Here is a 14,349-nt window from a genome sequence, read left to right as displayed (position 1 = left end):
TGGGAAATTACTGTGGCAGCTTTTTAGAAACTACTTCGTCTGTCTGGATATCTGTTCAGTTCCAGAAGACTGAATATCTTCATTTCACATGCTTTTTGCAGTTGATGGTAATCTCAGTAACACCCTTCTGCAACAGAGGTACCATCTCTTACAGGTGAGCAGCTGGGGCCATCAGTGACTTACCTCTGGGTCTCTGTGCTGGATCAGGGAATCAAACCTGGACCATGTGATCCACAAATTCCCTACCCCTGCCAGAGGCACCCTCTCTTTTATTCTCAGTGTAGCTAAATGGCACATATGCTGTCTGTGGATTAAAAACTAATGGTAAGAGATGAAAGGCCTCAAAAGCAACAGTGAATCTGTGACCTCAGACTTTTAACCAAAAGGACACATGGGACATCAACAGTATTTTGATTCCTTGGGCTTGAGATGGTCTTTATAAGTTCTGGTACTTGGGAATTTCCACTGTCTTGAGCATAATGTCAGTGTTATCTTTGGCTCATGTTTTTTAGGAATTAACTGTGCAGTGTTTGTTGCTCATCTGTTGTCAGCCAGGATAGCTGCTGGCAGACAAGATTAGTGACTGGTTTATGAACTGTTCAGCTTGGTAGACAAAAGATGGGTTTATGGCTGTGATTCTCCTTGCTGTCTTTAACATGCCATCTCTTTGGATTTTTTTACAGAGCTTTCTGGGGTGCTGCATCAGTGTCACGTTCTGGCATCAGAAATGGTCCATTTCATTCATCAAATGCAGTATTACATCACATTTGAGGTATACTCTATCCACTGAATCGGTTGCTTTAAAAATTAAGTACTCTTAATATCCTGCATGTGTTGTGTGTCTTGACTTTCAAAGAGCTTGCCATCTAGCAAATCAAAACAGCCCAATCCTGAATCATTGCTTTAGGTGCTTGAATGTTCATGGGATGAACTCTGGAACAAGGTCCAACAAGCACAGGACTTGGATCACATCATTGCAGCTCATGAAGTTTTTCTAGACACAATCATAGCTCGGTGCTTGCTGGATAGTGAATCCAGGGTGAGTCTTCTCCTTTGCATTAAATTGTAACTCTGTGATCTTGGCCTATGGGTTGGGAACCATCTTCTCTTATGTTGTTAGGAGCAAGGGGAAAAGTGTTTTTTCTTCCTTTGATATAAGACTTTATTATGGTAGGGTCCATACATGAGCCCTGGACACAGTGACAGATGCTGATAATAACACAGGGCTGGTTGTTTTCAATCCTAGGAAGCTGTGATCATGCAACAACTGACTTTTTGTAAAACAAGCTCTCCACCTATATGTAAAAAGCTTTAATTTACTCATGTTCTGAAATGCGTTGGTAACTCAAAACTCTATTGCTGTAAAACTGTTTCATTGGGGGTTTTTTTGCCTAACTGTCTCACAGGTACTTCTCAACCAGCTTCGAGCTGTTTTTGATCAGATCATTGAGCTCCAGAATGCCCAAGATGCAATGTACAGAGCTGCTTTGGAGGAGTTGCAGCTGAGATTGCAATTTGAAGAGAGGAAAAAACAGCGTGAGCTTGAGGTACAGTAATGATATTATTAGAATGTGAAAAGTAATTGAGGCAAAATTTCCTTATCTTTTGATGAATGGAAGATTTTAGATATCATGTAGAGGTACAACAAAAATGAAAAATGTAGTAGGGACAAAGGTAAAAATCATCAGCAGTAGCAAGTGAGTTAAAACAAAACTCCTGAATAGTGTTTTTAGTTTTAGTCTTGCCCAAAACCTCTAGTGAAACAGATTCTGCAGTGGGCTTTGGAGGATGAGCAATTTATCTCTGTTTTGTGTGAAGGAAGTGCAAGAGGCTTTAATATTCTGAACCCTTTTGCAAAATATTCTGTAGCTCCATGCCTTCCTTCCTACTCTGTCTGTGAGAGATGCAGTGCTGGTGTGAGACTCACCTGCTTTGCTAATCTCAGGTTTCTTTCATGTTTAGTACACCACTAAGGGGACTGATAGTGTCAGTATAAGAGGCTCCATGTTTGGCTTTTTGTAGCACTAGTTGGTTTATATAATTGTGATGTTTTAGTTGGACATAAGGTTAGCAACTGTCATCATGTGATGCTTGATCTGTTAATTCACTTGGTCTCTGTGTAGGGTAAATGGGGTGTAACTGCATCAGAAGATGAAGAAGAGAACAAGAGGATGAAAGAATTTCAAGACTCAATACCCAAAATGTGCTCACAGCTGCGAATACTTACTCACTTTTACCAGGTGCCCCTTACATTATGGTTTTTTTAATATGAATGCTGAGCTTTGATGTGTAGAAATCAATTTCTAACATGACGTAAGTGTAAATTCTGTATTTATGTGTGCAGTTGGTGGATTGAGGTCTTAATTTTTTGCTTCTCTACTTAGAAGTCTGTATTCACTGTTCTTCACTAGACAGCAGGTTTTGTGGTCATATATGTTCCCTTGACAAAGAGGAATAGTCTCCTCATGTAGGTCTCCTTCCTTCAGTAGCAAAAGTAATAGCTATCTTCTGGTGCAATCTAAAAAAAAAATTACTTACATTCCATTTCTTCTCACCAACTTTACAAGTCTTTGCTATTAAGGACTGCAGAAAGGGTCCTTATTAGGGGCCTAGCACTGGATTTTAAGCCCACCGAGATGGGCAGTGTGTAAACGGTTTAAAGGAACATGCACAGGCTGTTTTCTTTGGGAATTATTCTGGCTTCATCTTAATTCACTATGTCTGATTGTGAGATTGCCATTGCCCAGGAAATCCAGCTGTCAGATTTTCAGGGAAGGCTCAGGAAGCAATGAAGAAATGATCCTTCCAGTTCTGGGCCCCTCAGTTCAGGAAAGAGATTGAGGTGCTGGAGCAGGTCCAGAGAAGAGCAAGGAGGCTGTGAAGGGATTCAGCACAAGTCCTGTGAGGAAGGGCTGAGGGAGCTGGGGGTGTTCAGCCTGGAGAAGAGGAGGCTCAGGGGAGACCTCATCACTCTCTACAACTCCCTGAAAGGAGGGGGTAGCCAGGGGGGGGGGGGTCGGTCTCTTCTCCCCAGTAGCTCCCAAGACAAGAGGGCATAGACCTAAGCTCTGCCAGGGGAGTTTTAGGTTAGATATTAGGAAAAAATTCTTTACAGAGAGGGTGATCAAGCATTGGAATGGGCTGCCCAGGGAAGTGGTGGATTCTCCATCCCTGGAGATATTTAAGAAGAGACTGGATGTGGCACTCAGTGCCATGGTCTGGTAACTGCAGCGGGAGTGGATCAAGGGTTGGACTTGATGATCTCTGAGATCCCTTCCAACCCAGACTATTTTATGATTCTATAAGTGCTTGTGCTTGCCCTTTCTCAGATCCCCTCTGCTTCTGTGCCAGGCCTGGGCACGCTACCTGGCATCCCTGTGCAAAACCCAGCAGTGATGGCTTCTTTACTGGCTCTTGCATTTCTCTTTTTCCTTCAGGAAATCGTCCAGCAGTTTTTGGTGCTGCTGACAACCAGTTCTGACGAAAGCCTTCGGTTTCTTAGCTTTAGACTGGACTTCAATGAGCATTATAAAGCAAGAGAGCCAAGGCTCCGTGTGTCCCTGGGCACTAGAGGCAGAAGAAGCTCACACATGTGAAACAACAGCTAAGGACTGCACCTCGGTATCCGAAGGATGTTGAACCTCTTGTTGGACAAGGCAACCAGTGCTGACATACTGCAGCCAAACTGTGTGTGATCAGTGTCTACCATTTCTGCAGGCAATATGTTTTCAGTCATGTGGTTGTGTGACACTGTGTAGCAGACAGCAAAAAAAGTAGGGTTTTTTTTTTTTACACTGAAGTTTCTAGAATTGCCAGACTAAGTGGGCTGATTGAACCTCTTCCAATCAACTTCTTAAATCATCCTTTTAAACAAATGCCAATTTTCTTTGAAGCTTTATGAGCTCCCTCCACTGTAACTTATATATGTGTCCAGGAAAATGCATCTTTTGTTTATAGAAAGCACCATTTCCTTTTTTAATAAGAAAATTAAGAAGGTTATTTTTTCTATATGTACTTGTTCTATTTGAAGAGAGTTTTTGTTAAAGCCAACAGATTAGGGCCCAGACCTAATGTCCTTGTTAAGAAGCTGTACAGCATTTTGTGATGCTGATTTTCAGTGTTGTGGTGTGTTTGAGTGTAAGAAACTTTGTATCAGGAGACATAAACTTATATTTAATTTTTTTGTTGTTTTCAAAGTTAACAAACTGAAAAATAAAGTTTAGTAGGGAAATTCTATGGTTACTGTACATGAGAAAATACAGAAGCAGAGCAGGAGTGTGTCAGTTGCACATCAGATCTAAAAATGAAGTTAAAGCCTCAGTACTGTGAAAGCAAGGTGCTGGCTAAGACTGAACTGAATGAAATAATTGATGTTCAAAATCAAATGTGTATTAACAGAGTTGGCTTCTGTTGACATCATTCTCTTCCCTATTTTTTCATTGTAAGTATTTATATATGGCAGTCCAGATGTTGAGGAGAGGGGGATTCATCTTTTGCAAAGTTGTCATTATATCAGGTCATTTATTATGTTCCACAAGTGCAAGCTTAGAAAAATAAAAACACAGTTATCTTTCAAACAAGCAGTTTTCTTTTTGTAATTGAAAGACTGTAATTTTTCTGCAAGAAAGGAGAATCTTCCTGTTAGGACTGTATTGATTCACAGTTACCTTTGTGTTACAGCATTTTGGTACTTCTGTGTAATTCATTTAATTAGTAATTAATTAGTAATTGCCTTCAGGTCAGCCAAGTCTGTGGCCTTTTTTACTTTTGCCCTTACTGTGCTTGGACCCCTGGGAATCAGAGGCACCTCCCAGGTCATGCAGGGGAGGCTGCAGATTGCCCCGAGGGAGGTAAACTCACATGGGGATGGCACACTGACTTGCAGCCCTGGGCTAGCAGGTTTGTCCCCCAGGCCACCAGGATTCCCATTATTGTGCAGAAGGGTGGTTTTTGTTAGTGTGATGGGAAATTATTGTTCTTGGGAAGTCTCATACAACTACAAAGCTTACATGATTGTGTTTTGTTCAAACCTACTGGGGGGGAAAAAAGCCCCAAAACCAAGAGTTTTGTTGCATGGCCCCATGTGTCATTTAGACACAGGCCAGAGAGGCAGCATCAATGTTTCTTTACTAGAGAAAAGTTCTAGGGGAAGGTTTGGTTCCCTCTGGGCTAAAAAGAATCCAGCAGTACAAAGGAGACACACAGGAGTGACTATGCTGGGAAATTACCATTTTTGTGTGATTCTGCAGAAGAGTCTGGACTGCTGCAGGAGTTGCTCTGACTGCCAGGCTGAGGGGGATGTTGTGAAGGGATGGCAGAGAATACCTGGGCTGGTGGGTACCTGACATTGTCCTCAGTGCTCCATTGTGGTGGAGCTGTTCTTTGTAGCTTCTGATCCTACAATTAAAACTGATCAGTTGTTACAAGCATAGCTTGAGGAAGCCCATGATCCCTTTCCAAGTAAGATGAAGCAAAGAAAAAAATGTAACATACAAAAGGATGAATCTTCCTGATTATCTGTTACCCCCAGGTGCTTAGGGCCAGACCCTCATCAAGAGAGGAGATCAGCAGCTGAGCAATAAATACTTAAAAATTTCTTTTGGGCTTGGAAATAACTGTAACAGCAGTGTTATAATAAATTGTACAAGGGTGCCAACACTTCAAGCCAGAGCAGAAAGTGGTAACTAGATGCACTAGTAAGGTGAGGCATAGAATAATAGGTCCAGCCCTGCATGAAGATCACCTGGAAGTGGATGGGGACTTTTTCTGAGTCCTTTGGTTTCTCAGGCAGTGGCACCCGTTCTTCTCTCAGAGATTGCTTTGCCTACACCTCTGCCTGGGGAAAAGAAATCAACACTCTTGGACCCCATCTGTCTGCAAGGCTGGGTGTGAGTTTCTGAATCCAGGACATGGAGTAACTGGATCAGCACTGCTGGAAAATCCCCTGGAAGCGGATGGGAGCAGGTGATGTCACCTTTGGTTTTTATGGCAATTCCAGCCTTATTTTTCCCAATTGTGGAATTATGCTTTGTCTTCACCTACAGCTGGGTGTTCCTTTTTTGGGACACTGTCAGTCAGCATTACCTACAATAATGTAGATATTATCTACTGTCAGTCAGCTTCTTTGCAATACAAAGCATGAGTTTTGTGAAAGAATCATCACTGGTATGAAAGAGGAGACTGGTTGTGTAAAGCTCTCAACTCCAGGATGCCATCCCTAGGAATGCTTCACTGCAGCTAGCAGCCTTCCAACCAGGAATGCTGGGAAGGCCAACTTGCCCTTTTTTCGTCACCAGCCATTTAACCAGTTGGTTAAATCATCAAAGGTGATTTTGGAGGGAGAAGGTGTGGAAAAATAGTGGGATAAGCAGATTAAAATGGCCAAGTGTGTGTAATTAGGGTGCTGGGCAGTATGTTTTTGGAGCCTTGCTGCTGACCTGATCAATGAAGCCTCTCTTCTCTCCTTTGTAAATCCATTTCCCTTTTCCTGAGTGTGTGTGATAGGGGGGTGAGTTCAGTAACTGGAGTGGGATGGTGTGTGGGAGGTGCGTGCAGTGCAAGGAGCTGCAGGCAGTGCAATGGGAGGACAGATGCATCCAGAAGTGAGAGGTCTGGGGGTCAGCTGCTGGCTGGGCTGTGTCTGTAAACCCAGCTGCTGGAAAGATCCATGTTTGTACTGGAAGCCTTGCAGAAGGTGGTGTGTTCAAGGAGCTGCTGATAGTGGACAGACACACCTACTCTGCTGAATGTCATACCTGGATGTCAGCACCCTGTGCCAGCCATGGGAAGAGGAAACCCTTCCCAGATGGGACCTCTACAGGGCACCACAGGAAAATCCGTCCCATGCTGCAAAAAGCCAGTGTGCCTAGCATCTGAAGGGGTGTAAATTTTATTTACTACTTGTGTTTGTCTTTTTATCCTGTTTATATTCCTGATTTTATTCTGTCATCTTAAAATAGCTGTTTTGTTAGGCTGTTTGATGTCAGGCCTTTCTTACTGAGATCCAGAGCCCTGTACCCTTTCTCTCTTAATGTACTTATAAAATTGTACTTTCAAAAATAAATAAATAAATATATATATATATGTATACCTGCATTACATATATATATATATGTATATATACACATCTCACTACTGGAACACCATTCAGCTCAGCCAGACATGTGAGTAGGATGGGGCTGTGTTTCTGGGAGTGTTCTTGTGTGTCTGTCTGTGTCGACCTGTATATATACATCTATATATGTCAGTCAGTCTCAGCTCTGTCCCTGGCAAGATCATGGAGCAGATCATCCTGAAGATGATACAGGAAAGAGGAGGTGGTTGGTAGCAACCAACACAAGTTCACCAAGGACAAGTGGTGGTGGCCTTTTACAATGGGATCACAGCATCAGTGGATGAGGAAAGAGCAGCTGATGTCATCTAGGTGGAGTTTACAGACATCCTGGTCTCTAAATTGGAAAGATGAATTCAATGGATGGGTCACTTGATGGATAAGGAAGTGGCTGGATGGCTGCTCTCAAGAGGTATGTTCAAGGCTCAATGTCTACATGGCGGTCAGTGGCTCAAGGGTTGGTACTGGGACCAGTGCTGTTTTAACATATTTGTTGGCCACATGGACAATGGGATTGAATGCACGCTCAGCAAGTTGTCTGATGACAACAAGCTATGTGGTGTGGTTGACAAGCTGGAGGGGAGGAAGGCCATACTGAGGGACTTTGGCAGGGTTGAGAAGAGTCTGTGCCAACCTCATGAAATTCACCAAGTCCAAGTGCAAGGTCCCACAGCTGGGTGGGGGAAGTCCCAAGCACAATTACAGGCTGAGTGGAGAGTGAACTGAGAACAGCCCTGAGGAAAAGGACTTGGGGATGTTGGCTGATGGGAAGCTCAATACAAGCCGGCAATGTGTTTTTGCAGCCCAGAAAGCCAACCATATCCTCAGCTGCATCAAAAGAAGCATGGCCAGCAGGTTGAGGGAGGTGATTCTCCCCCTCTACTCTGCTCTGTGAGACTCCACCTGGAAGGTACAGTTCTGGAACCCCCAACACAGGAAGGACATGGAGCTCTTGGAATGAATCCAGAGGAAGGCCACAAAGATAATCAGAGGGCTGGAATACCTCTCCTATGGAGACAGGATGAGAGAGTGGGGTCTGTTCAGCCTGGAGTAGGGAAAGCTCTGGGGAGACCTTACAGCAGCCTTCCAGTACCTGGAGGGGCTACAGGAAAGCTGGGGAGGGACTTATCACATGGGCATTTAATGATAGGACCAGGAGGAAGGGTTTTAAACTGGAAGAGGATAGATTTAGGCTACATATTAGGAGGAAATTCTTTCCTGTGAGGGTGGTGAAACACTGGCACAGGCTGCCCAGGGAAGTTGTGGCTGCCCCCTCCCTGCAAGTGTTCAAGGGGATGGGGCTCTGAGCAACTTGGTTTAGTGGGAGGTGTCCCTGCCCACAGCAGGGGGGTTGGAACTAGGTCATCTGTAAGGTCCCTTCCAACCTAAAACATTCTGTCTTTCTATGGTAAGTGGTGTGTGTCTGTGTGTGCTCTGAGTGCATATGCCTATGGGGGGATGCATCCTGAGACTTGCTACTGGTCGGCCATGGAGTTGTGGCAACCTCATCTCTGTAAGATGGCTGGATTCAGCAATTTCTCTCAAAAGTGTGAGAGAAATGATTTTCAATTTCATTTGTGCCTGGAGACTAATACTGAATTCTACATAAATGTGAGCACTTAGTGTAAAAGTTGACAGCAACCTTCTGCTGCAACTGCACAAATGGGCTACCTTTCAGTGGGTGGCAGCAACAGCATTCAAGTACATTTCTGAAGAGAATCCTAGTAGTTTCACCTTCTCACTTTATTTTTTAACACTAAACAGCTTATCTAATACAACCAGTGTTAAATATTGTAATTCTTAGCAATATATTTAATCTTTCAAGGCTATTCTTTCTTTTGTAAGGTTTGTAATGCAGGCTTCTGGCTGGTAATTTTAATGTTTTCCTGCTGGAGCTACATTGTCTGAAAATAAAAATACAGCTGAGGGACTGAGCAATCATCTCTCTGAGCTGATCAGCCCCAGCTCCTCCTGCTGTCTGCCTCCTATCCCAGGGCCATTGCACACTGGCCCTGCATGCTCAGTCCTCTCTTTTCCAGAGCTGCCAAGGCTTAAAGAAATTTCTGAGAATCTGCAATAAAATGTAGACATGCAGAAACTAAGGATAAAATTATCACCCACCTTAGGATGTCATACGACATGCAAAACTCTTTTGGGTTGAAGGATTATCCCATGTGGTGCCACCAGTATTGAAAATACATTAAAAGGAAAGAACTGGAAAGTATTTATATCTCATTCCTTTAAACTACGAAGGATATTTGTTCTGGTAACTGACATGGAAATTATATCTTTAACAGTGTGAACTCTGAAAAAGAGAGAGTTAAAAAACACACAGAGAAAATTTAACCTCCCTCTGTAAGATACAGCAGCTTGTACGATGCAATTTAATATCTTAGAAACATCCACTAGGAAATTCAGAAGGTAAAGAGATGAAGGAAAGAATATAACAATAATCTGTTTTCATTTTAGTGATGCTATTTTTTAATCAAGGCCCTGTGGACTTCTCCTATTAGACCAGATGCAGTGAACAAATGCCAAGGTCTGTTAACTCTAAATAGGACTTTACTTTTCTTTGTAAAAAACCTAAATCTACTTGAATTTTTTGTTGGTGTTGTTCAAATTAATTGTGTCTTCCTACTGTCATATATGCAAGATGTCCACTTTTTTGAGAGCTTTTTTTCAGCCCTTTAAAACAGCATTTTTATCAGGAATGGCCAGTTATCATTGGTCAGTGTGAGAACTGTATCTTCCAGACTGCCACATCAATATCAAGGGCACTCTTCAAGTGCACATGTACATTTTTGAACACACCAAGGGTACAAAGGTAATAAGGGATTGAAAAGGGGAAGTATTTGGGCAGGAAATTAAAGCTTATTTTAAAACTGGACTTAAAGATTGGGTCCACTGTAGCATCTCATGGATGTCTCCTGATGCTGACCTTAGAAACTGTGGTTGTACACATTTGTACTCATTTCAATTTTCTCCTGAATGAGCAACCTCAGAGGTAACAGACCACATTTCATACACACATAAGGGTTCCCAGACTCTTCTCAAAAGTGCCTAATACATATTGAAAGTAATTTTTTGGCTGCTTGAAACTTGAAATGCCACTTTAGCCTCTAATGAGATACTACTCATTGGTGAGAGAAAAAAAATAACTGGGAGAGTTGAAAGAGGTGTGCAAATGTTGAAAGTAAATTAGGGGTAGGCACAAGAACTTGCTTTTTCAGAAGCTGGAGGAAACAATTCTGCATGGTTCCTAGAAGGACTTTGGAACCAGCACCTACCCTACCAGTGTGACCAAACAAAATTACATACAGGGCCCAGGACAATGAGACTGTGAAAGCAAAATATCTGTGTGTAGTAGTTCAGAGTACAAAATCTCTGCAGCCATTGCTTTAACCAGTTATTTGTCACTTGGAAGGCCTGCTGAACAGCAATTTTAAAAGAAAGTGAAAATGTAAGTTTTATGTTGATGGGGAATACAAATTAAAAAGTAATACACGAACCACTCAGTCTTTCTAAAGAATTAAGCCAAGCTCCCTGTTAGAGTATTTTAACTATTTTATGTTAGTTTGGAGCAATGCAGTCTTTGAGACTGCATCACTCATAACTTAAGAGTCACTCAAAGCTTGATACTTACTCTATTTCACCAGAAAAGCAGCAAAGGTGTCTCAGTCAGTATTGATTTTTCCTTCTTTATGTTCCAAAGTTACCTTTTTTGGGTAATACACTTTGACTATCCAATATTTTACATTCTCTTAGGAAATCTGAGCTCTATGCTAGTGGAAATAAGAGACTCGAGTGCAGGTGAAAGGACAGAGACAAGCAGAGGTGTCCAGGTCAGAGAAAATACAGAAGTCAAGAAGATTAAAGCAACTGAGGTGAGGGATAGTCTCACCAAAGAAGAGAAAGGCTGGGGAGAAGAGGGCAGGGATCTGAAGAGATACTCAGGAAAAAGTAGAGGAAGAAAAGCTTACCAAGAAAATTCTGAAGCAGCGTAGGAGGTGAAATTTCTATCACTGCAGAGTTATTTTACTTTAGCTCTTTGTGGAACAAATTCTGTTAAATGTTTTCCTCCAAAAATAATCATCACTGCAATTAAGTTAGCTAAACATTAGAGTATAAAAATGCAATTGGAGTGATTGTTACTCTCAGTCTGATTATTAAGAGATATGATAGGAAAAAGCTGTCACAAGGTGATTATCCCCTGTATGAAATCTTCCAGTGCCATGAAAGATGAAAGCCAATTATTTGCATTTGAGAAGGATGCAACAAGAACAAGGTAGTCAGGCATCAAGGTTCCCTCTCACTTGTACATCTGGAACATTCCCAACAACCAGTCAAGGCCACTTCATTGAACTCCAAAGGTTTTCCAGAAATCGCCAAGAGAGAGGCAAAGAACACAGCCTTCTACTTTGCTTTTTAACAAGGCACTGGATTCAGTATTTTAAAAGAGGGTATTTGTACTGAGTCTAACATATTGTTTCAAATGAAGGGTGCTGAAGGGCGTAAAGAAACAGGGAAACTACAGATGGGCTTACAACAGCAACTAAAAAGGCAAATGGGAACTCTCCTTTAACAACTTGGTGTGTAAAAAAATAAGAACTGGAGCATATTGCAAGGGGCAGAAAAGGAAGAAAATGAAACTTCCCTAGAAAATAAGGAATTTAACCATTAGGTGGAGAGGAGTAAAATTGTACATGGTGGAGAACAGAAGATATAAAACGTGTGTGAAAATAGTATTTGGTAAAGGAGAAAATTGGGAGAAGTGCTACTCACTAAAAGTGCTAACACAACTAAAATTTAAGAAAGAACAGAATACGTTTTTGACAGCTGGGATCTAGGTTATTAAAATGTGTAACAGATAGAAATATTTGTTTCTTATCCAGTAAGAGAGATATATTTAGAAATTTGTACTCTGTGTACATCTATATGTGTATACATAATGTATAATAATGTATATACATAATGTATACATAATGTATAATATCTATGTGTACATATATGTATATACAATGTATATGTATATGTATGTATATTATATATACCTGTATAAAATGTATAATATATAGGCATATACATATATATACAGATTATGTGTATACATAATGTGTAATATATATGTTTGTGTATATATGTGCATGTATAACGTGTAATATACAATTGTCAAACTCTGTATATAATTATGATGTAATTTTATTTGCTAAAGAAAAAGACAGGATACAGATTTTTCATCTATAAGAAAATGGATCAGCCAAAACCATTTTTTTTCCAAAGTGCCACACAGGGTATTAGACACTACAGAAAATGGGATTTCATAAGCACTTCAGACAAGTACTGTGCAATGGCAAGAGCTACTGGTGACTTAGCTGCAAGAACAACTGGAGATCAGTGTTTCCCAAAATAAGTGAAAAGAAAACATGAAGTGACTTTACTTCCCAAATGTCTCATCAGTCTTGTTTTCGAAGAAGACTGAGAAATAAAAGAGATGGATACATTCTGAAACAAGTAAGTGATGTCAACTTCCCTTTCACCTTGGTTTCCCTCCCCACCAGACTCATTTCTCCCTTTCAAAGGTCTGGGGAGGTACTGAAATCCTCAGTACATTTAGGAAGGGGTGACTAAATAGATGCTAGAAATGCAGTTCTTGACAAATTAATTTAGTGAAGGGTTCCAAGAAACCTTCCAAGAAAGGTGGATATTTTAGAAAGCCATAAATTAACAAATAATCACAACCACAGCATTACACAAATACTTCCCCCAGACTTCCCAGAGCACCCTCCTAGCAGCAGTCAGAAGCTAAAGGGCCCTGTATTCAGACTGTACATGGTACAGGCTTTACAAGGGTTATACTCCAGGTCTTACATATTTTCATCAGCTGGGTTACCTCATTGCCCACAGGAGCAGTGAGTTGATCAAATCTACTCTATAACCTCTGTGGGCAAAAGAAACAGGTATGCATTTTCCTAAAGTCTTCGGGGACACCAAAGAAACAAGAAAAAACAGGTTTGGCATTGTGAAGAGACAGTTTTACTAGTAAGATGTCCCACCTGCTAAGAGAAAAGCATCAAAGCAGCTTGAGAGGTGGAGCAACAGAGGAAAAGTACCTGCAAGCTCCAGATTTCCCCCAGTATCAGAAGGTGGTACTGGTATTTCACTGGAAAAAAAAAATTGGAAATTACAATAAATCAAAGCTCCTGCAAACCAAGTGTGCAAAACAGATGTTAGCAATAGAATAGGAAATAATTATCAAAAGGGTTATGGGGTGGTAGCCAGGATGTTTAAAGAAAGAATTAATGTTACTTTTTCCTTAATTAAGACCATCAAAGGGCAATACTGTAAGTGATTTGTCGAAGACGGCGGGGGACAAACGACACGTACACGTGTTTGAGGATATGTGGAGAGGTTTAGTATGGAGGCATGGCTCACAGAACGTGGCCATGCCTCCATACTAAACCTCTCCACAGTGATTCAGAAGAAACAGCCAGGTAGAAGAAGTTTACAGGCACTTGTTGACTTAAACGACAGGGATTCTTAATGGACAGTTATATAATTGTAGGCTTACTTTAAGGCTGACCTTTCTCCAGTCAGCCTTAAGAAAAACAATGTACTCCTCAAGGGCCCCTCATAAACTAGGTAGGCAGTAAACAAGCTCACATTTATAAGTTCATCCTGGCAAACTGATCTGGATTCACTTTACCATTTGTACCAGGTAATGCCAAGGGACTTCCAAGCCTCACTGGCAGAGCAAACTGTATCAGGATACAGAATAAAAGGAATCCTGTGGATCCCTTCCCTTGCCAGAGACAGTGATCCTACTGGAGCAGCATCATGCACCTCAGAGATGTGGTGTCTCCCTGGCTCCGGTCAGATGATCTCTTTTAGTGACTTGCAGAGCTCCAGCTGAGGCTCTACAGGAACCTCCCACTTTTATTCCACCTGGTGGCCTTCATCCTGGTGCATGGACACAGAGCATAAGCAACCTCCTTGTTAAAACTCCAAGGCTGAAATTCCTGAAACAGCCTTTAGAGGACAGCGGAGAATTGCAAATGACACATTTTTAGCCCTTGCCTCATACTCTGGGATCCTCAGGGTTTTTTCACATGGATTCTGTAACTTCTGTAATAGTATGGGCTGTTTAGGTACTATGGCTTTCTAAGATAAGGTTGGGGTTTGCAGCAGCTGTTCACTTTTATTTTATAGCAGCCTTTATATCATTAAGAATTCCAGTTTCC

General features: G+C 41.5%; 1 protein-coding gene across 2 annotated transcripts in view; it reads left to right on the top strand.

The window, feature by feature from the left end:
• Positions 1–4,580, top strand: part of TUBGCP3 (tubulin gamma complex component 3) — a 51,296-nt gene extending 46,716 nt beyond the window's left edge. For both annotated transcript variants that reach the window (XM_071743669.1, XM_071743680.1), the window contains 5 exons: positions 684–772; positions 908–1,039; positions 1,407–1,547; positions 2,124–2,240; positions 3,438–4,580. In XM_071743669.1, the coding sequence (XP_071599770.1) occupies positions 684–772; positions 908–1,039; positions 1,407–1,547; positions 2,124–2,240; positions 3,438–3,596 (638 nt within the window). In that variant the 3' untranslated portion in view covers positions 3,597–4,580. The remainder of the gene's footprint in view (positions 1–683; positions 773–907; positions 1,040–1,406; positions 1,548–2,123; positions 2,241–3,437) is intronic.
• Positions 4,581–14,349: the final 9,769 nt, after the last annotated feature.

Source organism: Heliangelus exortis, chromosome 1, assembly GCF_036169615.1.
Source record: "Heliangelus exortis chromosome 1, bHelExo1.hap1, whole genome shotgun sequence".
Lineage (NCBI taxonomy): Eukaryota > Metazoa > Chordata > Aves > Apodiformes > Trochilidae > Heliangelus > Heliangelus exortis.
This window is presented reverse-complemented; position numbering and strand designations above follow the sequence as displayed.